We start from the raw sequence: 26,959 nt of genomic DNA on the forward strand, positions 1-26,959 counted from the left end.
TTTCTGGTGGCATCTTTAGGATTTCCTATGCATAGTATTATGTCATCTGCAAACAGTGACAGTTTTACCTCTTCATTTCCAATTTGGATTCCTTTTATTTCTTTTTCTTCTCTGATTGCTGTGGCTAAGACTTCCAAAACTATGTTGAATAATAGTGGTGAGAGTGGACATCCTTGTCTTCACCCTGATCTTAGAAGAAATGCTTTCATTTTTATTTCCCACCATTTAGATTGATGTTTGCTGTGGGTTTGTCATATATGGCCTTTATTTTGTTGAGGTAGGTTCCCTCAATGCCCACTTTCTGGAGAGTTTTTACCATAAATTGGTGTTGAAATTTGTCAAAAGCTTTTTCTGCATCTATTGAGATGATCATATGGCTTTTATTCTTCAATTTGTTAATATGGTGTATCACATTGATTTGTGTATATTGAAGAAGCCTTGCAACCCTGGGATAAATCCCACTTGATCATGGTGTATGCTCCTTTTAATGTGCTGTTGAATTCTGTTTGCTAGTGTGTTGTTGAGAATTTTTGCATCTATATTCATCAGTGATATTTGTCTGTAATTTTCTTTTTCTGTAGTATCTTTGTCTGGTTTTGGTATCAGGGTGATGGTGGCCTCGTAGAATGAGTTTGGGAGTTTTCCTTCTTCTGCAATTTTTTGGAAGAGTTTGAGAAGGCTGGGTGTTAGCTCATCTTTAAATGTTTGATAGAATTCACCTGTGAAGCCATCTGGTCCTGGACTTTTGTTTGTTGGAAGATTTTTAATCACTCTTTCCATTTCATTACTTGTGATTTGTCTGTTCATATTTTCTATTTCTTTCTGATTCAGTCTTGGCAGGTTATACCTTTCTAAGAATTTGTCCATTTCTTCCAGGTTGTCCATTTTACTGGCATACAGTTGCTTGTAGTACTCTCTTATGATCCCTTGTATTTCTGCAATGTATGGTGTAACTTCTTTTTCATTTCTGATTTTATTTATGTGATTGCTCTCCCTATTTTTCTTGATGAGTCTGGCTAAAAGTTTATCAATTTTGTTTATCTTCTCAAAGAACCAGTTTTAGTTTTATTGATCTTTGCTACTGTTTTCTTTGTTTCTATTTCATTTATTTCTGCTCTGATCTTTATGATTTCTTTCCTTCTACTAACTTTGGGTTATTTTTTTCTTCTGTTCTTCTGTCTCTAGTTCCTTTAGGTGTAAAGTTAGATTGTTTATTTGAAATTTTTCTTGTTTCTTGAGGTAGGATTGTATTGCTATAAACTTCCCCCTTAGAACTGCTTTTGCTGCATCCCATAGGTTTGGGGTCGTCGTGTTTTCATTGACATTTATCTCTAGGTATTTTTTGATTTCCTCTTTGATTTCTTCAGTGATCTCTCGGCTATTTAGTAACGTATTGTTTAGCCTCCATGTGTTTGTGTTTTTTACGTTTTATTCACTGTAGTTTATTTCTAATCTCACAGTGTTTTCGTCAGGGAGATGTTTGATATGATTTCAATTTTCCTAAATTTACCAAGGCTTGATTTGTGACACAAGATGTGATCTATCCTGGAGAATATTCCGTGTGCACTTGAGAAGAAAGTGTAATCTGCTGTTTTCAGATGGAACGTCCTATAAATACCAATTAAATCTATCTGGTCTACTGTGTCATTTAAAGCTTGTCTTTCCTTATTAATTTTCTGTCTGGATGATCTGTCCATTGGTATAAGTGAGTTGTTAAAGTCCCCCACTATTATTGTGTTACTGTCAATTTCTTCTTTTATAGCTGTTAACATTTGCCTTATGTACTGAGTTACTCCTATGTGAAGTGCATATATATATATATATATATATATATATATATATATATATATTTAACATCTTTATTGGAGTATAATTGCTTTACAATGGTGTGTTAGATTCTGCTTTATAACAAAGTGAAACAGCTATACATATACATATATCCCCATATCTCCTCCCTCTTGCATCTCCTTCCCACCCTCCCTATCCCACCCCTCTAAGTGGTCACAAAGCACTGAGCTGATGTCCCTGTGCTATGCGGCTGCTTCCCAGTAGCTGTCTATTTTACATTTCATTGTATATATAGGTCCATGCTACTCTCTCATTTCGTCCCAGCTTACCCTTCTCCTTCCCCCTATCCTCAAGTCCATTCTCTACATCTGCATCTTTATTCCTCTCCTGCCCCTAGGGTTCTTCAGAACCTTTTTTTTTTTTTTAAGATTCCATATATATGTGTTAGCATACGGTATTTATTTTTCTCTTTCTGACTTACTTCACTCTGTATGACAGTCTCTAGGTCCATCCACCTTACTACAAATAATTCAATTTTGTTTCTTTTTATGGCTGAGTAATATTCCATTGTATACATATGCCACATCTTCTTTATCCATTCATCTGTTGATGGACACTTAGGTTGCTTCCATGTTCTGGCTATTGTAAATAGAGCTGCAATGAACATTTTGGTACATGACTTTTTTTGAATTATGGTCTTCTCAGGGTATATGCCCAGTAGTGGGATTGCTGGGTCACACGGTAGTTCTATTTTCAGTTTTTTAAAGGAACCTCCATACTGTTCTCCATAGTGGCTGTATCAATTTGCATTCTCACCAAGAGTGCAGAGTGTTCCCTTTTCTCCACACCCTTTCCAGCATTTATTGTTTCCAGATTTTTAAAACATCTTTATTGAAGTATAATTGCTTTACAATGGTCTGTTAGTTTCTCCTTTATAACAAAGTGAATCAGTTATATATATATATATATATATATATTCCCATATCTCTTCCCTCTTGTGTCTCTCTCCCTACCACCGTCCCTATCCCACCCCTCTACGTGGTCACAAACCACCTAGCTGATCTCCCTGTGCTATGAGGCTGCTTCCCAGTAGCTACCTATTTTACGTTTGGTAGTGTATATATGTCCATGCCACTCTTTCACTTTGTCACAGCTTACCCTTCCTCCTTTCCATATCCTCAGATCCGTGCTCTAGTAGGTCTGTGTCTTTATTCCCGTTTTACCCCTAGCTACTTCATGACCTTTTTTTTTCTTGGATTCCATATATATGTGTTAGCATACAGTATTTGTTTTTCTCTTTCTGACTTACTTCACTCTGTATGACAGACTCTAGGTCCACCCACCTCACTACAAATAACTATTTCGTTTCTTTTTATGGCTGAGTAATATTCCATTGTATATATGTGCCACATCTTCTTTACCCATCATCTGTTGATGGACACTTAGGTGGCTTGCATGTCCTGGCTATTGTAAATAGAGCTGCAATGAACATTTTGGTACATGACTCTTTTTGAATTATGTTTTTCTCAGGGTATATGCCCAGTAGTGGGATTTCTGGGTCTTATGGTAGTTCTGTTTGTACTTTTTTAGGGAACCTCCGTACTGTTCTCCATAGTGGTAGTATCAATTTACATTTGCACCAACATTGCAAGAGTGTTCCCTTTTCTCCACACCCTCACCAGCATTTATTGTTTCTAGATTTTTTGATGATGGCCATTCTGACCGGTGTGAGATGATATCTAATTGTAGTTTAGATTTGCATTTCTCTAATGATTAATGATGTTGAGCATTGTTTCATGTGTTTGTTGGCAATCTGTATATCTCCTTTGGAGAAATGTCTATTTAGGTCGTCTGCCCATTTTTGGACTGGGTTGTTTGTTTTTTTGTTATTGATCTGCTTGTAAATTTTGGAAATTAATCCTTTGTCAGTTGCTTCATTTGCAAATATTTTCTCCCATTCTGAGGTTTGTCTTTTGGTTTATTGTTTCCTTCACTGTGCAAAAGCTTTTAAGTATCATTAGGTCCCATTTGTTTATTTTTGTTTTTATTTCCATTTCTGTAGGAGGTGGGTCAAAAGGATCTTGCTGTGATTTATGTCATAGAGTGTTCTGCCTATGTTTTCCTCTAAGAGTTTGATAGTGTCTGGCCTTACATTTAGGTCTTTAATCAATTTTGACTTTATTTTTGTGTATAGTGTTAGGGAGTGTTCTAATTTCATACTTCTACATGTACCTGTCCAGTTTTCCCAACACCACTTATTGAAGCGGCTGTCTTTTCTCCACTGTATATTCTTGCCTCCTTTATCAAAGATAAGGTGACCATATGTGTGTGGGTTTATCTCTGGGCTTTCTATCCTGTTCCATTGATCTATATTTCTGTTTTTGTGCCAGTACCATACTGTCTTGATTACAGTAGCTTTGTAGTATTGTCTGAAGTCAGTGAGCCTGATTCCTCCAGGTCCGTTTTTCTTTTTCCTGATTGCTTTGGGTATTCGGGGTCTTTTGTGTTTCCATACAAATTGTGAATTTTTTTTTCTATTCCTGTGAAAAATGCCAGTGGTAGTTTCATAGGGATTGCATTGAATCTGTAGATTGCTTTTGGTAGTAGAGTCATTTTCACAATGTTGATTCTTCCAATCCAAGAACATGGTGTATCTCTCCATCTATTTGTATCATCTTTAATTTCTTTCATCAATGCCTTGTAATTTTCTGCATACAGGTATTTTGTCTCCTTAGGTAGGTTTATTCCTAGATATTTTATTCTTTTTGTTGTAATGGTAAATGGGAGTGTTTTCTTAATTTCACTTTCAGATTTTTCATCATTAGTGTATAGGAATGCAAGAGATTTCTGTGCATTAATTTTGTATCCTGCTACTTTACCAAATTCATTGATTAGCTCTAGTAGTTTTCTGGTAGCATCTTTAGGATTCTCTATGTATAGTATCATGTCATCTGCAAACAGTGACAGCTTTAATTCTTGTTGTCCTATTTGGATTCTTTTTATTTCTTTTTCTTCTCTGATTGCTGTGGCTAAAACGTCCAAAACTATGTTGAATAATAGTGGTGAGAGTGGGCAACGTTGTCTTGTTCCTGATCTTAGTGAAAATGATTTCAGTTTTTCACCATTGAGGATGATGTTGACTGTGGGTTTGTCATATATGGCCTTTATTATGTTGTGGAAAGTTCCCTCTATGCCTACTTTTGCTGGGTTTTTATCATAAAGGGGTGTTGAATTTTGTCGATAGCTTTCTCTGCATCTATTGAGATGATCATATGGTTTTTCTCCTTCAGTTTCTTAGTATGGTGTATCAAGTTGATTGATTTGTGTATGTTGAAGAATCCTTGCATTCCTGGAATAAACCCCACTTGATCATGGTGTATGATCCTTTTAATGTGCTGTTGGATTCTGTTTGCTAGTATTTTGTTGAGGATTTTGGCATCTATGTTCATCAGTGATATTGGCCTGTAGTTTTCTTTCTTTGTGACATCCGTGTCTGGTTTCAGTGTCAGGGTGATGTTGGCCTCCTAGAATGAGTTTGGGAGTGTTCCTCCGTCTGCTATATTTTGGAAGAGTTTGAGAAGGATAGGTGTTAGCTCTTCTCTAAATGTTTGACAGAATTCGCCTGTGAAGCCATCTGGTCCTGGGCTTTTGTTTGTTGGAAGATTTTAAATCACAGTTTCAATTTCAGTGCTTGCAATTGGTCTGTTCATATATTCTGTTTCTTCCTGGTTCAGTCTCGGCAGGTTGTGCATTTCTAAGAATTTGTCCATTTCTTCCAGGTTGTCCATTTTATTGGCATATAGTTGCTTGTAGTAATCTCTCATGATCCTTTGTATTTCTTCGTTGTTTGTTGTAACTTCTTTTTCATTTCTAATTTTATTGATTTGAGTCCTCTCCCTCTTTTTCTTGATGAGTCTGGCTAATGGTTTATCAATTTTGTTTATCTTCACAAAGAACCAGCTTTTTATTTTATTGATCTTTGCTATCATTTCCTTCATTTTTTTTTTCATTTATTTCTGATCTGATTTTTATGATTTCTTTCCTTCTGCTAACTTTGGGTTTTTTTGTTCTTCTTTCTCTAATTGCTTTAGGTGCAAGGTTAGGTTGTTTATTTGAGATGTTTCCTTTTCTTAAGGTAGGATTGTATTGCTATAAACTTTCCTCTTAGAACTGCTTTTGCTGCATCCCATAGGTTTTGGGTTGTCGTAACCCCACTGTCATTTTCTCTAGGTTTTTTTTTTGGTTTCCTCTTTGATTTCTTCAGTGATCTCTTCATTATTAAGTAGTGTATTGTTTAGCCTCCATGTGCTTGTACTGTATACAGATCTTTTCCTGTAATTGATATCTAGTCTCATAGCGCTGTGGTCGGAAAAGATACTTGATACAATTTCAATTTTCTTAAATTTACCAAGGCTTGATTTGTGACCCAAGATATGATCTATCCTGGAGAATGTTCCATGAGCACTTGAGAAGAATGTGTATTCTGTTGTTTTTGGATGGAATGTCTTATAAATATTAATTAAGTTCATCTTGTTTAATGTATCATTTAAAGCTTGTTTTTCCTTATTTATTTTTATTTTGGATGATCTGTCCATTGGTGAATGTGGGGTGTTAAAGTCCCCTACTATGATTGTGTTACTGTTGATTTTCCCTTTTATGGCTGTTAGTATTTGCCTTATGTATTGAGGTGCTCCTATGTTGGGTGCATAAATATTTACAATTGTTATATCTTCTTCCTGTGTCGATCCCTTGATCATTATGCAGTGCCCTTCTTTGTCTCTTGTAATAGTCTTTATTTTAAAGGCTATTTTGTCTGATATGAGAATTTCTACTGCAGCTTTCTTTTGATTTCCATTTGCATCGAATATCTTTTTCCATCCCCTCACTTTCAGTCTGTATGTGTTTGTAGTTCTGAAGTGGTCTCTTGTAGACAGTATATATACGCATCTTGTTTTTGTATCCATTCAGCAGGTCTATGTCTTATGGTTGGAGCATTTAATCCATTTACATTTTAGGTAATTATCAATATGTATGTTCCTATTATCATTTTTTAAATATTGTTTTGGGTTTGTTATTGTAGGTCTTTACCTTCTCTTGTGTTTCCTGTCTAGAGAAGTTCCTTTAACATTTCTTGTAAAGCCGGTTTGTTTGTGCTGAGTTCTCTTAAGTTTTCCTCGTCTGTAGATGTTTTAATTTCTCTGTTGAATCTGAATGAGATCCTTCCTGGGTAGAGCAATCTTGGTTGTAGTTTTCTCCCTTTTGTCACTTTAAATATGTCTTGCCACTCCCTTCAGGCCTGCAGAGTTTTTGGTGAAAGATCAGCTGTTAACCTTATGGGGATTTGCTTGTATGTTATTTGTTGTTTTTCCCTTGCTGCTTTTAATATTTTGTCTTGGTTTTCAATTTTTGATAGTTTGATTAATATGTGTCTGGGTGTGTTTCTCCTTGGATTTATCCTATATGGGACTCCCTGCGTTTCCTGGACTTGATTGACTATTTCCTTTTCCATATTAGGGAAATTTTCAACTATAATCTCTTCAAATATTTTCTCAGTCCCTTTCTTTATCTCTTGTTCTTCTGGGACCCCTGTAGTTCGAATGTTGATGCGTTTAATGTTGTCCCAGAGGTCTCTAGGACTGTCCTCAGTTCTTTTCATTATTTTTTCTTTATTCTGCTCTGCAGTACTTATTTCCACTATGTTATCTTCCAGATCACTTATCTGTTCTTCTGCCTCAGTTATTCTGCTATTAATTACTTCTACAGAATTTTTCATTTCATTTATTGTGTTGTTCATCATTTGTTTGCTCTTCAGTTCTTCTAGGTCCTTGTTAAACTTTTCTGCGTTTTCTCCATTCTATTTCCAAGATTTTTGATCATCTTTACTATCATTACTCTGAATTCTTTTTCAGGTACACTGCCTATTTACTCTTCATTTGTTTGGTCTGTTGTGTTTTCCTTTCACCTTCATCTGTTGTCTGTTTCTCTGTCTTCTCATTTTGCTTATCTTACTGTGTTTGGGGTCTCCTTTTCTCAGGCTAAAGGATCGTAGTTCCCACTGTTTTTGGTGTCTGCTCCCAGTGGCTAAGTTTGGTTCAGTGGGTTGTGTAGGCTTCCTGGTGGCAGGGACTATTGCCTATGTTCTGGTGTATGAGGCTGGATCTTGTCTTTCTGGTGGGCAGGACCTCGTCCAGTGGTATGTTTTGGGGGTGTCTGTGACCTTATGATTTTAGGTAGCTGTTCTGCTGATGGGTGGGCTTGTGTTCCTGTCTTACTAGTTGTTTGGCATAGAGTGTCCAGCACTGTAGCTTGCTCGTTGTTGAGTGGAGCTGGGTCTTAGCATTGAGATGGATATCTCTGGGAGAGGGTCCCCATTTGATATTACATGGAGCTGGGAGGTCTCTGGTGGACCAATATCCTGAACTCGGCTCTCCCACCTCAGAGGCACAGGCTGATACCAGACCGGAGCACCAAGATCCTGTCAGCCACACGATAATTACTCTTTCCTGTGGTGGGCCAACAGTGGGGCAGGGAGAGTGGTTTGTCCAAGCTAAAATCCAGCTGGAGGAGGTCATGGAGAGGACATAACGGCTGGTTGAACAGAGAGGTGGACTGAGACAATTCCACGACTTGACTATCAGGTTAGCGTATGCACCTTCCCCATATTTTTAATTGCTATATCTTCTTCTTGGATTGATCTCTTGATCATTATGCAGTGCCCTTCCTCTTCTCTTTTAAAATTCTTTATTTTAAAGTCTATTTTATCTAATATGAGTATTGCTACTCCACCTTTCTTTTGATTTTCATTTGCATGGAATCTTCTTTTCCATCCCGTCACTTTCAGTCTGTATGTGTCCCTGTGTCTGAAGTGGGTCTCTTGTAGACAGCCTATAGATGGGTCTTGTTTTTATATCCATTCAGCGAGCCTGTGTCTCATGTTTGCAGCATTTAATCCATTCACATTTAAGGTAATTATCAATATGTATGTTCGTATTACCATTTTCTTAATTGTTCTGTGTTAGTTTTTGTGTGTCTTGTTTTTTCTTGTGTTTCCCGCTAGAGAATTTCCTTTAGCATTTGTTGTAGAACTGGTTTGGTGATGCTGAACTCTCTTAGCTTTTGCTTGTTTGTAAAGCTTTTGATTTCTCCATCAAATCTGAATGAGATCCTTGCTGGGTAGAGTGTTCTTTGCTGTAGGTTCTTCCTTTTCATCACTTTAAATATATCGCACCATTCTCTTCTGGCTTGCAGATTTTCTGCTGAGAAATCAGCTGTAAACCTTATGGGAGTTCCCTTGTATGTTATTTGTCATTTTTCCCTTGCTGCTTTTAATAATTTTTCTGTCTTTAATTTTTGTCAATTTGATTACTATGTGTCTCGGCGTGTTTCTCCTTGGGTTTATCCTGCCTGGGACTCTGTGTACTTTCTGGACTTGGGTGGCTATTTCCTTTCCCATGTTTGGGAAGTTTTTGACTATAATCTCTTCAAATATTCTCTTGGGTCCTTTCTCTCTCTCTTTTCCTTCTGGGACCCTTATAATGCGAATGCTTGTGCGTTTAACATTGTCCCCGAGGTCTCTTAAGCTGTCTTCATTTCTTTTCATTCTTTTTTCTTTATTCTGTTCCATGGCAGTGATTTCCACTGTTCTGTCTTCCAGGTCACGTACTCGGCCTTCTGCCTCAGTTATTCTGCTATTGATTCCTTCTAGTGTAGTTCTCATTTCAGTTATTGTATTGTTCATCTCTGTTTGTTTCTTCTTTAATTCTTGTAGGTCTTTGTTAAACATTTCTTGCATTTTCTCGATCCTTGACTCCACTCTTTTTCCAAGGTCCTGGATCATCTTCACTATCATTTTTTTGAATTCTTTTTCTGGAAAGTTGCCTATCTCCACTTCATTTAGTTGTTTTTCTGGCGTTTTATTTTGTTCCTTCATCTGGGACATAGTCCTCTGCCTTTTCATTTTGTCTGTCTTTCTGTGATTGTGGTTTTTATTCCATGGGCTGCACGGTTGTTTTTCTTGCTTCTGCTGTCTGCCCTCTGGTGGATGAGGCTATCTAAGAGGCTTGTGCAAGCTTCCTGATGGGAGGGAGTGGTGGTGGGTAGAGCTGCGTGTTGCTCTGGTGGGTAGAGCTCAGTAAAATTTTAATCCAGTTGTCTGCTGATGGGTGGGGCCGTGTTCCCTCCTTGTTGGTTGTTTGGCTCAGGCAACCCAGCACTGGAGCCTACAGGCTCTTTGGTGGGGCTAATGGTGGACTCTGGGAGGGCTTATGCCAATGAGTACTTCCCAGAACTTCTGCTGCTAGTGTCCTTATCCCCGCATTGAGACACAGCCACCCCCACCTCTGCAGGTGTCCCTTGGACACTAGCAGGTAGGACTGGTTCAGTCTCCTATGGGGTCACTGCTCCTTCCCCCTGGGTCCTGATGCACAGACTACTTTGTGTGTGCCCTCCAAGCGTGGAGTCTCTGTTTCCCCCAGTCCTGTTGAAGTACTGCAATCAACTCCCGCTGGCCTTCAAAGTCTGGTACTCTGGGGATTCCTCCTCCCGTTACTGGACCCCCACGTTGGGAAGCCTGATGTGGGGCTCAGAACCTTCACTGCAGTGGACAGACTTCTTTTTTTAAAAAATAATTTAATTTATTTATTTTTGGCAGTGTTTTGTCTTTGTTGCTGCGTGTGGGCTTTCTCTAGTTGCAGCGAGCAGGGGCTACTCTTCATTGCCATGCGTGGGTTTCTCAGTGTGGTAGTTTCTCTTGTTGCAGAGCAGGGGCTCTAGGTGCACGGGCTTCAGTAGTTGTGGCTTGCAGGCCCTAGAGTGCAGGCTCAGTAGTTGTGGCACACAGGCTCAGCTGCTCCACAGCATGTGGGATCTTCCCGGACCAGTGCTCGAACCCATGTCCCCTGCATTGGCAGGCAGATTCTTAACCACTGTGCCACCAGGGAAGCCCTGCAGTGGGCAGACTTCTGTGGTATAGTTGTTCTCCAGTTTGTGAGTTGCCCACCCAGCAGTTATGTGATTTGACTTTATCGTGATTGCGCCCCTCTTACTGTCTCATTGCGGCTTCTCCTTTGTCTTTGGATGTGGGATATCTTTTTTGGTGAGTTCCAGTGTCTTTTTGTCAATGATTGTTCAGCAGTTAGTTGTGATTCTGGTGTTCTCACAGGAGGGAGGAGCACACGTCCTTCTACTCCACCATCTTGAACCAATCTCCTCCATTGACATTTAAAGTGGTTTTTTTGTAGGTATGTACTTATTGCTATTTTGTTATTTGTTTTCTGGTTGTTTTTGTAGTTCTTCTCCATTACTTTCTTCTTTCAGTGTCTCTCTTGTGATTTGATGATTTTCTTCAGTGTTAGGTTTGTGTTACTTTCTCTCTAGTTTTGGTATATCTATAGTAGGTCTTTGATTTGTGGTTACCATGGAGCTCACTTATGTTGACCTATATCTATTTGATTTAAACCGATAGTCATTTAAGTTCAAACACATTCTGAAAGCTCTACATTTTTTACTCACCTCCCAACATTTTGTGTTTTTGATGTCATATTTCACATCTTCATGTCTATCATTTAACTATTTATTGTAGTTATAGTTGATTTTACAATTTTTGTCTTTTAACCTTTGTACTAGCTTATTTAACTGGTAAATACCAGCCTTTATGATATAATTGCTTCACCAGTATATTTTCCCCATCCTTTAATTTCTTATTTCCTGTTGTAGCCATTTTTTTTTTTTTTACTTCAAGAAGACTTTTTAAGCCTTCTTGTAAGGTTGGTTTAGTATTGATGAACTCTTTTAATGTTTGCTTTTCTGAGAAGCCTTTATCTCTCCTTCAATTCTGAATGATAACCTTGCTGGGTAAAGTATCCTAGGTTGTAGGGTTTTCCCTCTCATCACTTTAAATATTATCATGCCACTGTCTTCTGACCTGCAAAGTTTATGTAGAAAAATTACCTGATAGGCTTAAGGGACTTCCCTTGTATGTGACTCTTGTTTTTCTCTTGCTACCTTCAGAATTCTCTCTTTAACTTTTGCCCTTTTAATTATATGTCTTGATGTGGGTGTGTATGGGTTCATGTTATGTGGGACTCACTGTGCTTCCTCTGTGTTTCTTTCTTCAGATTAGGGAAGTTTTCAGCCATAATTTCATCAAATACATTTTCAATCCCTTTCTCTCTCTCTTCTCCTCTGGGACCCCTATAATGCAAATGTGAGTATGCTTGATGTTGTCCCACAGGTCCCTTAAACTATTCTCATGTAAAAAAAATTTTTTTGCACTTATGACTGAGTGATTTCCATTATTCTACTTTCCAGACTGCTTATGTGTTCTTCTCTGTCACCTAATCTGCTGTTAATTCCCTCTAGTGTATTTGTAATTTCAGTTATTATATTCGGCTCTAACTGGTCCTTTTTATATTTTCTAGTTCTTTGTTAACAATTCTCACTGTGTTCGTGTATTCTTTTCCCCAGTTCAGTTAGCATTCATATTACTACTGCTTTGAACTTTTCATCAATTAAATTATTTATCAGGTTCCTTTGTGTTTTCTTCAGCATTTTTTCTTGTCCTTAATTTGAAACATGTTCCCTGTCTACTCATTTTTTAAAAGCTTTCTCTGTGTCTATGAAATTAGGTGAGACAGTTATGTATCCCAGTCTTGAGGGTGTGTTCTTGGGTGGGACTATCCCTGTTCAGTCTGCATGTGCCCAGTGAGTCCGGAGGGAGAGCTAGATATGAAGTGAACATGTGCTGCATCCTCCCCTAGGGTGTGGTGGCAGTCACTGCCCAGGTGGGAAACAGGTCCGGAGTTGAAGGGGCTAGAGCCAGAACAAGGTGTCACCTGGTGCTTCTTCTATGCTCCATGGCCCTCACTGCCCTTTCAGGTGTGGGTTTGGGTCCTCAGGGGCTACAGTAAGAGCCCTGAGGAAGTTGGGATTCTCCCGGTTGTGATGGAACTCTCCCCATTGGTCTAGGATATAGCTCGGTCCTGAGGGATTGGGGCAGTATTTCTCTGCCGGTTTCACTTTTTCCTCAGTGTGCACACAGTGGTTAGAGGCTGGAGGGAATGGGCTCTGACACAGAGGGGTTCAGGCCGGAGGGGTTGTTGCCATACAACTGAGCTGGTCCCATACACTACATACTGTGCACTGGGAAGCGAGTTCCTGTGATGGCTGTCTCCAGCCTGTAGTTAGCTTCACTCTCTCCAGAGTGTCTGCAGGGACACATGACCTGGAATGACTGTCTCTACTGGTCAGAGGCAGGTCCAAGGTCTAAGCTAACACTGTTTCCTCGAAGTGCACACACACTCATTGGTAATGGCCTCAGCTCAGTGGGGAGCAGTGCCGGAGCAAGAGGGGCTAGAACATAAGCCTGGTACAGGCTGGGTGGGGCACTGGGTACATTCTAGGAACCCAGCCAGAGGCCTGGGCAGCAATCAAGCCCACCTTCTCCAGGGAGGAGTTTGAGGGGAAGGATTAAGTCCCACGAACGTTCTTTTCTGACCCTGAGGTCTGTGACTGTCCCATCCCACCTGTGGTCTGTCCACCTGAGCTCATGCCATGGACTCTGGAAGGGAGTCAGGGTGAGAATATGGGGGAAGGGTGGACCCAAGTGCTCCCCATTGTCCAGGTGCAGTCACTCCTTACTTCCCATCCTCACTGCGCCCATCCTGCCCCTGTCCCGGGTAGCTCATGTTGGGTGGCCTCATATATGGGTCCCCTGATTCTAAGATGAGCTACTCTGAGGAGCCACCCTTCCCAATCTCATTCCATCCACACCCACAGTAGTTGTCAGACATCATAGGATCACAGAGTAGGATAGAGAGCCACCTCCAGCGAATCCAACATTTCGAGCATCCCGACACCCTGTCGTGGGGTTTGGTGACTTCTGCATCATACCCCTCTTATGTTTTGGGAATTTAAGGACAACCCTTGAACAAAACAGATCCGACCCTTGCTTTTGCTCATTCAATGCCTTACAGAACCTGGACCAGCCTCTACTCCCTTTACTCCCTGAATCACATCTTTCTCCCTCAAGGGAGATTACCCCTGATTACATTTATTCACACACAGGGACACACCGTCACCAAACTTGAATGGCCAATCTACCATCATACCCCCTTTTGTGGAGTAAAACACCGGTCTTTCAGGAAGGGTGTCAGGCAGAACCACCCTTGCCTCACTCAAACACAAGTCTGTCCCTCTGAGTCTCAGGCTGGTACAGCCCTGGGTCCTGGCTGACGGAAGGAAGTGCTCCCCAACCTCGAGTGAGGGGGAAATCGAACATGGAGTTCAGACTCAATCTCGTGTGTCCTAAAGAGGCAGTCTGGGAGATTGAGCTGGGACACGGAAATATCATTTCCAGGAAAATCTGTGTCATGGGGCTGGTGGAAGAGTATTTGACGGGGACCATGCAACAACACAGACCTACTAACCACACTCGCCATAGAACCTAACGGGCCAAATTCCACTCAAGGGTGTACAGACGACCCGGCTGGAGGAGGGTGGTCAGCTGGCTAGGGCAGGGAGGATGTGAATGCTTCCAGATTGGAGCTCTGGAAGGGGGTCATGAGTTCCTGCTGATGGGAAGGGTGAATGGCAGAGATGAATGGGAACCGCCAGACCCCAGAGGAGGAGGGGGGTTTGGAGAGAGCTAGAAGAGGGCCTTCGGGGGAAAGGGAGGACGTGCCAATGTGGCCAGGCAGAGCACACACAGGACCCAGACCTGGGACACTCCGCTGGCTTGACTGCAGGGATGGTAGCAGAGGCTGGCCCAGAGTCCCCACCACAGGATGCCACAGATACCGTTCTGGAAAAGGCTCTGATGTAGAGCAGCGCCCCGCCCCGGCTCCCTACCCCGACCCCGACCCTTACCCCTCCAGAGAGAAGGCAGAACACAGAATATGAGAGGTACTTTAATTGGAAACTGCTGTGAAACTGGGGCGGGGCGGGGGCAAAACAGGGGGGAGAGGAAGCCCTAGCTGAGGCAGAACAGGAGGGAACGAGCTTGGCCACAGCTCCAGGGCCCCAAAGGTACCAGCTGCTCCTCTTGCAGGAAGACGCTGGGCTCAACCTGTGAAACAGCAGAGTCAGGGAAGAGCCTGAAGCCAGGGCCAGCCCCCAGCCCTGCTCAACAGCCAGGACTGTGGGAAGGGGTACGGTGTGTGTAACACTCACTTCAAAGGGTCTGCAACTTGTCAGCCAGGTACTGCATGGCGGCTGCAACAGGGACAGGCATTAGCAGGCGCTCCAGACAGAGGGATACAGAAGCCCGTCCCCCTATCCCCGTGAGGAACCGCCTAGCCCTGATACCTGAAACCCCTCCAGACCCGATGCAAAGAGCTCTGGGCCTGATCACTCCCCACCACCCAAACTGAATGTGGAACCGGTACCTACAGGGAAACAAAATGTGCCAGCAGCTCTCATGCTGTGGGCCGTGCCACAACCACTCAGAACTTGTCACACACACAAACAAACAATCCAACAAGAACCTTAGAAGCCACACCAAGCAGCAGTTCAAGGGAAAAATCAACGAGGCATCTCTAAAAGTCCTATCAGAAGGACATTCCCTAGGACTGGTCTGGTTGTCAAAGTGTGCATGCAGTCCAGACAGTACTTTGCTGTTTGTACACACGCCCAGTTGTACATGCACAGCCAGCTCCAGGGCCAGGCCTGAGAGGTTCTCCTCCCCACAGGGATGATCGTCCCTGCCAGGCCCACCGCACCTGCAGCCCACCCCCACCCCAGGTGCCCACCCGGGTTCTTCACTAAGACACCGCTCTCCGGCCCTGGTTCCTCATACCAAGTTGCTCCTTAAGTTCGTCTACTTCTCTCTTTAGCTCGAGACACTAGGCCAGCAGACAGAGGAGGAAGAGAAATGATTAGTATACTCTGGCCTCCTCTCTCCTCCACCTTCTCCTCTCCCCTCCACCTTCTCCTCTCCCCCGGGCCCTCCACCCCAAAGCCGGGTGGTTAGACTGGCAAGGGCTCCTGAGTGGAAAGGAGGTGGGCTCCCTCCGTGGGGTACGTGATGGGGGCAGGGGAGGGGGAGCCCACACATGTCAGCTGAACTTGGACCCAGATCCCACCCTCGAGTTTGGGCCTGCATTTCCAGGATGCAGTGGAAGCATTACCCAAGGACAGCAGGGCGTTCCCAGTGGCTGCTGCTGCGTTTCCGGTCTTGGGGGATGGTCAAGTGGCTCCCGGTCACCTGAGAGGGAAAGGACACACAATCCAGCTTCCCAGGCTCCCAGTGAGGTGGAAAGGGCCAAGCGGGCTCTAAAGTGAGGTGAGGCAGCACCACCCTCTGCTGGCAACCAGCCGCCCCTGCTCTGCGCAGCAGCCGGAACCTTGTATCTGGGCCTGCTTCCTCTGTTCCCCGGGGACAGCCATTTCGCCACTGTGGTCCCCAAACAATGTGGCTCTGGATTCGACCCTCCCAGAGCTGCAGCCACAGCCAGCACGTGGGAGAGCAATGTGGCCGAACAGGACTTAACAGAAAAGGCTGTTCCCCTGCAAGTCTACACCCAGAGCAGCTGTTTGCGGCACTGCCACCGATCACCCCGGCCGCACAAACCCCACACAGAAGATGATGTGGCTCAAGGGAGCCCTGCCAGCACCCCATCTCCTGTGGGAGAAGCTGCCTGGGAGCAAGGCTGTGCCCCCGGCAGAGACAGAGGCAGAGGTTTCTGTCCTCAACCCCTCTTCCCTCCTCTCGTATCAAACCCACGACCCTCACCTGAGGGGGCAGGCCCCCTGGGCATGACTTCTCCCTGGTTCAGGGCCAAGGGTTCTGAGTTTCCTGGATCTTGGGGGCCTCTGGTGTTGACGTCGCCACTGCTGGCTTTTCTACGATGCATGCGCAGACAAGATGTCCCTGGCCTGTGAGTTAGCAGCTGAAACAAAAATTTCTCACCGATTTGGACTAAGGAAGTGTGTGTGTGTGTGTGTGAGAGAGAGAGAGAGAAAGAGAGAGAGACAGAGAGAGAGAGAGACAGAGAGACAGAGACAGAGAGAGAGACAGAGAGAGAGAGAGACAGAGGGAGAGAGTTGTGTGATTCGGGCCAGGGTGAGGCAGGGAATTGGGAAGGGAATTGAAAGGCTGATCTCATTAGCACTTTCTCCCTCAGTCAGCCCCAGGCCAGCAGGCAGAGCTGATCTAGGCACAACAGTGGGACACTGAGAAAGCCCAGGCCCCCTGCAAGGAAGGTCTGGGGAACAGCTAGGAAGGAGGATTCAGGAAGCTGGTGAGTCTAAATACTGAGGCTTTCCGGGGAAGCTTTTAAGGGATCCCCCGACCCAATTCAGCTACCAGCCCTCCCTTCCATCCCAGCCCAAGTCTCTCAGAGGAGGCTGGAAAGAGGCCAAGGGTGGAGAACCGGGCCCAGGACACCCGAAGTGCTACCTTAATGTTTGTCCCTAGGAAAAGGAGCCCGATCTGGCATCGTAATGACCCAGTGACCGAGGGGCACCCAATGCTGACCCGTGAGGGGTGGACAGAGGCAGCATGGGTGTAGACGTGTGCCCTGGGTGCTGTGGGGGGGGGAAGAGTGGGGAGAGAGGAGGAGCATGGCCTACTCACTTGGCCCTTTGGGCCTGGGTCTCTATTTGGGTCCTTATCTTCTCCCGCCACCGCCTCAGACTCCCTTGCCCACCTGACCACGGATTTCTTCCCAGCGCCACTGTGCTTGGACTGTTTGGTTCCCGAAAGGACCAAGGTATAACTCTTGGGTCTCCCAGGCAGCGGAATACCAGAGATTGGGGGGAAGGTGGCTGGTTCCACGGGAGTTGCCGAGATTCGCTGCCCCCGGGAACGGAAGGTTCCCCCCAGGGCAAGTTTGGACGCTTCCCCGACGGATTTCTTCTCCTGGGCTCCGTTCTTCCTAGGAGTGACCCGCGGCAGGCCACCTGCAGCAGCAGCAGAAACAGAAGCAGCAGCAGCAGCAGCAGCAGCAGCTCCCGGGTAGCTGGGCTTGCTGCCCCCCTTGCCCCACAGCACGCTCTGCATTTTCTTAGGGGAAGAGATGCCCTGCTCTCCCACGCCCTGCCTTTCCACAACCGAAGAGAGTCCTCGCGGAGCCGAGGACAGGGAAGAGCCTGTCACGTGACGGTAATTCTCCCTGACTTGGAACTTCGAGTGTCTGGGAGTGTCCCCGGGATCCTCGGGTCTGCTGGGCTTGGCCTGGCCTCCTCCTCTGCGGTAAGTGCTCACCGTCATCAGCTGTGTCTCACTGAATTCATCTGAGGACTCGGAGTCGGACAGCAGCCAGGCCAGGCCTTCCGCGGAGCGCCGCTGGCGATCCGCAGCCACGTTCAACCTACGCTTAGTGCCTCTCTTAGGGTTCCCCAAGGCCCGGCCCGCTTCAGGCCCACCGAGGTGGAGAGGGCCGGCTGGAGCCGTCGGCGCCTCCCCACAGCTCTGGCCGGGCGCTCCTCGACCGCCGGGACCCACCTCGAGGCGCAGTGTCCACACGGTGGACTCTTTGAAGGTGGTGGAGCTCTCCGGGGACGGGTACCTGCGGACGCCCAGCACGTCCTGGTCGGTCAGCTGCTGCAGGTTGGCCTCCTTGGCCGCCTCAGACTCCTCGATCAGGTCCAGGAGGTCCCTCGTGTGCTCCTCTGGGGAGCCAGGTCGGCCTTCGCGGCCCCACAGCACCGGCCCTCGCGCTTCCAGCATCTCCCGCTCAGACTGGAAGCCCTCGGGGTCCGGGTATCTGCGGACGCCCAGCACGTCCTGGTCGGTCAGCTGCTGCAGGTTGGCCTCCTTGGCCGCCTCAGACTCGTCGATCAGGTCCAGGAGGTCCCTCGTGTGCTCATCTGGGGAGCCAGGTCCGCCTTCGCGGCCCCACAGCACAGGCCCTCGCGCTTCCAGCATCTCCCGCTTCGACTGGAAGCCCTCGGGGTCCGGGAAGCCGCCTCCGCCCTTGCCGCTCCGCGGCTCCCCAGACTCGGGGCCTGGGTCGGGCCCCGGCGGGACTGCGGGGCCGGCTATGCGGACGCCGGCCCGCTCCCTGACCTTTGGGCGGACACGCCTTCCCCACACATACACCTCATCCGGGGAGCTCATGTCGCGACCCGGGCGGCCCCGGTACCGGGGCGACGGTCGATGGCCCGAGTCGCGGTCGCGGTCACGGCGGGCTAGGCGGCCGGCGCTCAGAAGGGAGCGTCAACCACCTCACGCGCCGCACGAGCTCGCCTCAAAAGAAAGGACGCGCCACTTTCAGCGCGCCTCTCACTCCCGCGCTGCAGCCTCCTCATTGGTCCGGCCCCCGCCAACCAGCGGGCTCCTTGTTCGCCCGCCCCCGTCGAGACCTAACCAATGGGGCCGAGGGCCTCTGGTTTGCTCGCAAGCCCGTGGGCGGTCCGGGCAGTTGGCTGGTGAAGGAGATGGTGGGAGTGCCTCCCTCTGTCAAGCCTCTGGGCCCGCCTCCTCCTGTCCCGCCTCCCCTTTCTGGTTAGAGTCACAGCTCTGAGCCTCCGTTTCCCATCTATACAGGGGGTCGAGGGCGTCGGGGAGTGAGGGCGCCGGGCTCCAGGGGTGGTGAGGATGGAACGTCAAGATGGAGGCGCTGGATGCCTAGCACGCGCCGAAAGCATTTGCCAGCCTCCCTTCCACCGCAAGCCTTAAGACCCAACAGGAGAATGGGCACAGGAGTCCCGCAGTCAGTGATCAGGGGTCGGCCAGAGAGCAAAGGGATCGTATTTTCGTTCTGTAAGGTCTCTGTCTCAACTGCTCCATCAAATGTGGCTCAGCAGACGTTACTGGCAGGCGGGTGTGGCGGATAGACTTGGGGTTGGCCTCGCTCCATCAGCCCTTCCCCCTCTCTGAGGCAAATTCAAAGAAGAGGAAATCGCAGTGGCCAGTTACACCCCAAAAGGTGCTCCCCACCGCTGATCCTGGAGATGTGAACTAAAACCACGAATCGGGTTTCACACACTAGGTTGACAACCTTCAAAGAGCTTAACCATTCCGAGGGTGGGAGAGGTTAGGAGCGAACCCCTGTGGCGGTGGTGCAAGAGACGCATTGGGGAGGTAATTTGGCAGAATCCATTGAAAGCAACTTAGTGCCGGCACGCACTCTGTGCCTGGCACTCTTCTAAGCGCTGGGCATAAATAATAATGCATCCGCGTGACACGCCTTTAACTATAGTACCAACTATTACTGGCCTCTTCCCGGTGAGGAAACAGGCACTGAGAGGTTCGGCCACTGGCCCAAGGTCATTCGGCTCATGGGGATCAGCAGCAGGATTGAAACCAATCTATCTGACTCCAGAGTCCTTGCTTTTAGCCCAAGATCTTTAAAAGGAAGGAAGAAGGAATCTATTTCCTCTATGCTCCTGCAAGTCCGCTGCCTGGTACTTCTTCCGGAGACACGCTGGTACCTGTAGTGTACAAGAACACATGCACAAGGGTGTTGGTGATGGGAAAAACTGGGAACACTCCAAATTCCCGTCAGTAAGGAAATGGATGAATGCAACGTGGCCTAGCATCCAGTAGCATAAAGCGTGGCAGTCCAACGGAATGCATCAGGCCATTCTCACAGCTTTCAAAAGCATCCGCCTGACTTCCAACTGCAAGTTGCAGAACGATGGCTTTGGATTCACGTTTGTAAGTTAAATCACTTGCGTGCGTGGGCACACGCACACACACCAGTCAATCCTATGTAATATATGAGAATTCATTTAAGTATATGTACAAGTATGTTTTAAAGTTTTGAAGGACGCACAACCAAGGCCTACCAGTTGTGATGGCGGTGGGTGTGGATAGCCAGGTGTCTCTCAGTTTTTCTTGGAGCTGTCACTTCTCAGCTCCCCTGAGCTGAGCAGTACTGATGTCTGGGGAGTGGTGCCTCTTTGGTTCCTATGTGGCCCATGGGTGTTAGAATTTCCCGTGTCTGCCACCCAACTCCTACTATGACACCGCTCCATTCCTCCCATACCTTCCTTCTGCTCCTTCCCGTTCATACTCCTCTGTCTTCAGTCACCTCTGTCTCCTGCAACCTGCTCTGGCTGACCTCCTGGAGAGTCCTGGGGTGTCTGAACCCCTCTTGCCTGTGGAACTCAAAGGCCCAGTTTTCTGGGTCTGCACCTGAGAAGCTGGCCGTGCTGGAGAAGTTTCAGAGCAGGGGAGATTGGGTGCACTGTAAATCTGCAATCCTCCTCCTCGAGCCTGCCCCCGATGGTGCCTGCCCGTTTGTGGATACCGCCCTCTTCCACTTCTCCCAGTGACTTTTTAAGTCGTGGTGTGCTATTTCAAATATGTTAAAATGGATAAGGAAGGATATAGCAAAATCTCCTGCATCCACCAGCACCCTAGGAAACATTACCAGTGGATTCAGTGGAAGCCTCCGTCTTCCCTCTCACCATTTCCATTCCCTTCCTCCCTCCCCCAGAGAGAGACTCCCAGAACTTCTTCTCACCTTCTCCACTCTCTTCGTCCCTGTGGCTCTCCTACCTCCTCTTCCCCTGCATCCCATACGTCTCCAACGATGTCTACTAATCTCTGCTTTAGCCCCCTATGCTCACCAGGATCCAATACTGCTTTTGACTTACTCTCTTGGCCTGGGGTGGGAGCCAGTGTCAGAGGTTCCTGTTGGCTTTCCCCACCGGGATAGCTCTTACCCCACAGAGCAGTGACCCAATGTGGAAGTCATTGCTCCAACTGCCAAGTGCATCACTTATCATTATCAGCTTGGGGAGTGGAGAAATGACTGCTATTTTGGTCCAGGGACCCATTCAGCTCACTGTGAACCGGTCTCTATTCCCAACTCCTTTTAATGTCAGGGCCTCATAAGCCCCATTCTAATGGGGCCCCATCATGACACTTTGGGCCTCCTGGATCAATGTCAGCTCAGATCCTGTGTCCAGTAGTAGTAGAAGTGTCTGGGTCTTTTTCTAGCCTCCGGGTACAGTCACCTGAGAACTGGCAGTCATTCTCTTTAGGGACGGTCATAACCCACTGCCTTGTTTCTGGATCCTTCCTCCTCAGGACTCATCTACCTCTTCAGTGGGGCCAGTCTCTGAATTGGCTGAGGACCAGGAACTGAGCAGGAGACTGTGGCATTTTAGCGGGATGATGGCCCTCCTTCTCTTGCATTCTTGCCTTTTGCTGGCTGTCGTTGCCCCTAGGGAGCCATGCTGTCTGAGCCATCTTCTCAGCTTTCTGCCGGTCAAGCAGGCACTCTTGACTGCCCCTCTGACCTTGCTGGTCGTTACTGGAAATGTGGTCTGCTGGCATCTCTTGGTTAAGAGCTGCCCTCTGCCCTCTATTATGTCAGAATTCGTTGGCTCCCATGGGTGGTAATGAGCCCAGGTCGGGACCACTTTCCTTCCATCATTGGCATTGGCCTCCAGAGGGGAGCAACCACCAAACTTCTAGTGATGCTGGGGCCCCTCTCACCAGAACACTCCTGATGGCTTTGGTGAGTGATGTGTCCTCTCAGCCCTACAGTGGGACATAACCATGAGGCCATGTGACTGGCCTCACCTTTTCTGTCCGTTCTAGCATGTCTGCATCACTCAACCTTATTGTTCCTTCCTCTGCCATCTGCCAATCCAAGGCAGGCATTTCCACTTCTCTCCTTACGCGCCATCACTTTCTCAAAGTTTCAAAGGGCCAGTCTGGCAGTGAATTTCCTCCATCTCCTGGAGTCCTTGCCCGTGTGTTAAATCCCATGGCATGAGAAAGCGCCTCCGCTCAGCAAAACTTGCTTATCCACTCTTATATTCCTGTCCACTTGATCCAGCACCCTCAAAATCCAATCCCAGGGATATTGCCCTGCTCCTGCCAGTACAGGCTTGTTATTTCTTGGTGTATAATTTCTTTTTCCCCTTATCAGGCTCGGCATATCCCAGTGAGTTTATGGAGAAGAGATGAGGGTTTCCCTGGGAGAGGCGTCTGTCACTTTGTGGGGGAGCAGACTCTGTAGCATCTACCAGCACAGGGCATGTGTTAGCTCTTGCTAGGGAAGGAAGGGCCACCCTGCAAGCTTTGAGGCCTCAGGACGTTTGGATCTGATAAGCCAACGTTTGGGGACATCCATGCCAATATACCCGGCCTACATTTCAGAGTCTGAAGTTTTTCCAAAAAGGGCCCTGACCTTCCCATAACAGGCCTGTGTTTGTCAAGGATGTATACATCTCTGGAGTTCTGCACTTACTGTTATCGCATAATCTGTGAGCTACTCAGCTGTCTCTGCAGGAGGCAAGGGCATTTTGTAAGCCACCAAGAAAACCCCATGAATCTTACACTTGGCCCTTAACTGTTTGGTAATGTCCCTTAGTTTCTCATTATGTCTTTGCAGGGCGCCAGTATAACAGTGATGAACAGCCGCCTCTGCCCTCCCTATAGACATAGTGCCCTCCCTACCATTCAAAGGCCTGAATCATCTCACAGGCCACAAGTAAGACCCTCCACTGGGATATTTTTCAAGGTACGTATGGATAAAACCTTAAGGAATCAGGAGGTAACCTTGTGCTAGAGATTATCCATGCCCCACATAACACTCAAAATGGTACGCTCTTTGTCATTTGGGCAGTGAGTGAGCTGGTCCATAAACCCCATCTTATAGCTAACTTCTCAGACCACTCCTGGTACCACTTTTGTTAGTTTGGGTCCTCCAAAAATACGGACAGCAAGGCATGATTGGACATGAACGAACATGATGGGAGAATGGCATGTGAAGGATAAAGGAGAAGGAGCAGGAATGAGTCTTCTTCTTCAGGGTGCGATGCGGGTCTGACGTCTGTAAGAGAGACGTGGGGGAAAGGAGGGTCAGATAAGAAGAATCTCAGATGCAGTTTCGTTCTAACAGTAAACTTTAGTTCCGTTTAGTTTAGTTTGTTCAGGCTCATGTGGAGTCCCCACCCTACAGCTGCCATTTAGAGGAGTCCCTGTCCTGAAGCAGTATGCCCCTGCCATGCTCAGTCACTGGCTGGGAGCTACCCAGAGGATGTGGGATCTTGGCACAAACAATGGTGGTGCCAGAGAAGTGGCAGCTGGCACTTGCCAATCTACTATGTTCCCTGCAGTGGATCGGAGGGGCATGTTTCTATGGCCACCACAAGGAAGCAGAAGTCATTTCCGTTTTGAGTGACTTTGTGGTGGGGAGCATAAGGACACAGGAAGTAAAGAAAGATTGGGAGGGAAATGATGGGATTTTGGATACATTAAGGTTGTGTTTCTTATAGGACATGCAGGTGGAATTAGCCAGGATGCACTTAGAAATTTGGTTCTGGAACACCAGTGAGGGGTCAAAGCTAGAGAGAGATACAGACTTGGGAGTCATTCATTCCCTCAGTACACTTTTATAGCAGTGTTTTTTCAAACGTCACCATAACCTTAGAAGTTCCTTGCATGGAAGCTCCAATTCCTTTCCCTTCACCCTCCTCAGAAGTAACCTCTATCCTTTGTCTTCATCATTCCCTTCCTTTTCTTTAGTTATTCTCTACATAGGTTCATATTCCTAACAACGTTGGTTTTGCTGCATCCTTTGGTCTTTATGTAAATGGAATCATTTGTGTTGTTTCTGACTTCTCCCGTGTGATACTGTGTAACTGAGATTCATCCCTGTTGTCGCATGTGGCAGGCACTTGTTCATTTTCATTGCTGTACACTGTTCCACCAAATGAATATACAGTAGACTCTCATTATCATGATAGTTATTTGCAGTCTATAAAGTTGCCATGAACACTGAATTAGGCAATCCTGAAACATTGCTCCTAAGGGAAATATAATTTCAAGTTCCTACCATCCGCTGGTCACAACATTTTCATCGACTGATCGCTGCGTAATCATGTTTCATGTGTGTTTCTGTTTAAAGGCACTCTATTTAATACAAATATTATTGATTCATTAACACTGACCTCACAGCCAACAGCATTATAAATCATGCCTGAGCAAGGTTTATGTAACACACATATTTTCTTGAGTGCACGTCATAGTCATTTTGCACTCAAGGACACTAGACAGTACTTCAGCACTAAGCTTGGAGGCCATCTTCAATTATGAAATCACCAACAAAGAAGCACAAAAATGCAAACTATGTGGCACCAAATAAATCATGAAAAGGACACTTGCTTGCAGTATGAGACTGAAACCAGAAGGCAGAGCGTCACCTTGTTTGACCTCAGTTGGGAACATATTCCACCAACTCAAATTTTTCACAGCTCTCTCGAATGAGGAGGAAAGCACTCTGGTACTGATTTGTGGTTAAAAATGAATTTTAGCAAATAGGGGAATTTGCAAGTATGGAATCTACAAATAACAAGAATCAACTGTATCTCAACCTATGTATCCATTCTACTGTCAATGGGTAATTTGGGTTGTTTCCATTTGGGCAGATATTATTCATAGCGCTACTATAAACATTCTGGCGCGTGTTTCCTGGTGCCCACGTACAAGAGCCTTCCAGGGCAGAGCTTTCCAACTTTTGGACCTGGGACTTTGAGGCCTTCATCTCCAGAGACAGCCAGGCAGCAGCCCCTGGACCGCTTGGTTCTGGCCCTGAACAACTTTGTCATCTTACTCCTGTATGCCATACAATCATCATTTTCTGTGTGAGCCATAGAATCAAATGGCTGGGAAGCTGCGTTCCAGTGCTCATACTTAGGACTGAAATTGTCATCTCATAGGGAAAGAAGATTTCCAACATTACTAGATCATGCCAGAGTTTTTACAATGGGGTCATGCTAATTTCTACTCCTATCAACAGTGTTTAACTGTTCCACATCCTCATCAACATTTGATATTAACAAAGTACAAAATTGTTGTCAATCTTGTGATAGTGAAATCGTGTCTCATTGTAGATTTAATCTGCAATTTCTTGATTAGTAATAATATTAGTAATAATATTGAGCAGCTTTTCATATGCTTGGCCTTGGGGATTTTCTTGTCTATGAGGTGTTCATTTAGTGTCTTGTGCCCATTTTCCCCTTGGGTTGTTTGCATATTTATTTGTGGAAGTTCTTTATGTATTCTATACTTTAATTCTTTGATGATTTCGTGTTATGTAAATATCTTCTAGTTTTTAGCTTGCCTTCACTCTTTTTATCATACCTTTTAACGAACAAAAGCACTTCTTTTTAATTTTTCACAGCACTTTATTATGAAAAGTTCCATACAAGAAGATCACGGGACTTCCCTGGTGGCACAGTGGTTAAGAATCTGCCTGCCAATGTAGGGGACACGGGTTCGATCCCTGGTCCCAGAAGATCCCCTATGCCACGGAGCAACTAAGCCTGTGCGGCACAGCTACTGGATCCTGTGCTCTAGAGCCTGCGTGCCACAGCTGCTGAAGCCTGCGTGCCTAGAGCCCATGCTCCACAACAAGAGAAGCCACTGCAATGAGAAGCCCGCGCACCACAACGAAGAGTAGCCCCTGCTCACCGCAACTAGAGAAAGCCCGCGCGCAGCCACAGAGGCCCAGCGCAGCCAAATAAATAAATAAATAAATAAAATTTTAAAAGAAAGAAGAAGATCACAAGATGATCCGGGAAAGTTGAGGGGGTACTTGCTGATCATGGACCACCTTCACTCTCACCTGATGACCTTGCTTCCCATTTCATTGAGAGTATACAGGCAATCAGAAACAAACTTCCCTCATTCATAAATAGTTTTCTCTATTTTGGATCATTCCTATCAGCATACAAGTATGTTGTCGTTTCCCCCAATTAAAGAAAACCTTCTTTTGATTCCAATTTCCCTTCAAGCGACACCATTTTTCTCTGCTCACCTTCACATAAAAACTCCTTAAGAGTCGGTGTATACTTGCTGTCTCAAATTCCTCTCTTCTCATTCACTCTTTCTCTCCTTTCCATTTAACAATTCTCTATTGAGGGCTGACAAGGTACTGTTCTAACACATGGTGCTGTTCTAACACATGGTGCTACATCACTGAGAAAAACAGATGACGTTCCTTCCCTCAAGAGCTTACATTTCTGTCATAGGCCTATTGGCAATATTTTCTCAATCTTCAACTATGTCCATTCCTTTGTTGTTGGAAATCACTTTCCTGGACCCAGTTTCAATCTTTTTCGGTTGCCTAGAGTGTTGCTCCTCGAACACTCCTTTACCAAAACCCTAAGTGGGATCTTCTGCTTCCTAGAACTAATGTCTTCATTGTTCTTGGTTTACCACAGTGTTTTGATGGGACTCATTCTCCAGGTACCATGGGTGATAATT

At 46.0% G+C, this 26,959-nt stretch overlaps 1 protein-coding gene and 1 long non-coding RNA gene across 2 annotated transcripts; both read right to left on the bottom strand.

Moving 5' to 3' along the window:
- Positions 1-14,803: 14,803 nt before the first annotated feature.
- LOC132418839 (uncharacterized) lies at positions 14,804-15,943 on the bottom strand. The gene is made up of 4 exons (XR_009518042.1): positions 15,912-15,943; positions 15,581-15,626; positions 14,956-14,997; positions 14,804-14,851 (listed from the first exon to the last, which is right to left on the bottom strand). It is a non-coding gene; the product is annotated as an uncharacterized lncRNA (long non-coding RNA).
- Positions 15,944-16,376: 433 nt separating this feature from the next.
- Positions 16,377-20,742, bottom strand: LOC132418168 (uncharacterized protein CXorf49 homolog). Its single transcript, XM_060002038.1, has 5 exons — positions 20,718-20,742; positions 18,548-18,915; positions 17,360-18,340; positions 16,517-16,673; positions 16,377-16,405 (listed from the first exon to the last, which is right to left on the bottom strand). The coding sequence occupies exons 1-5, from the start codon at positions 20,740-20,742 to the stop codon at positions 16,377-16,379; spliced, it is 1,560 nt and encodes a 519-aa protein (XP_059858021.1).
- Positions 20,743-26,959: the final 6,217 nt, after the last annotated feature.

This window comes from Delphinus delphis, chromosome X (assembly GCF_949987515.2).
Source record: "Delphinus delphis chromosome X, mDelDel1.2, whole genome shotgun sequence".
NCBI lineage: Eukaryota > Metazoa > Chordata > Mammalia > Artiodactyla > Delphinidae > Delphinus > Delphinus delphis.

Excerpts from the sequence above, each read along its gene's own strand:
- LOC132418168 (XM_060002038.1), bottom strand. The coding sequence starts at position 20,742 with ATGAACGGGAAGGAGCAGAAGGAAG. Across the intron at positions 16,674-17,359 it reads ACCCAGGCCCAAAGGGCCAA|CTGCTAACTCACAGGCCAGG; the intron begins GTGAGTAGGCCA and ends TTTTTGTTTCAG. Across the intron at positions 16,406-16,516 it reads CAGGGGGCCTGCCCCCTCAG|GAGATGGGGTGCTGGCAGGG; the intron begins GTGAGGGTCGTG and ends CTTCTCCCACAG.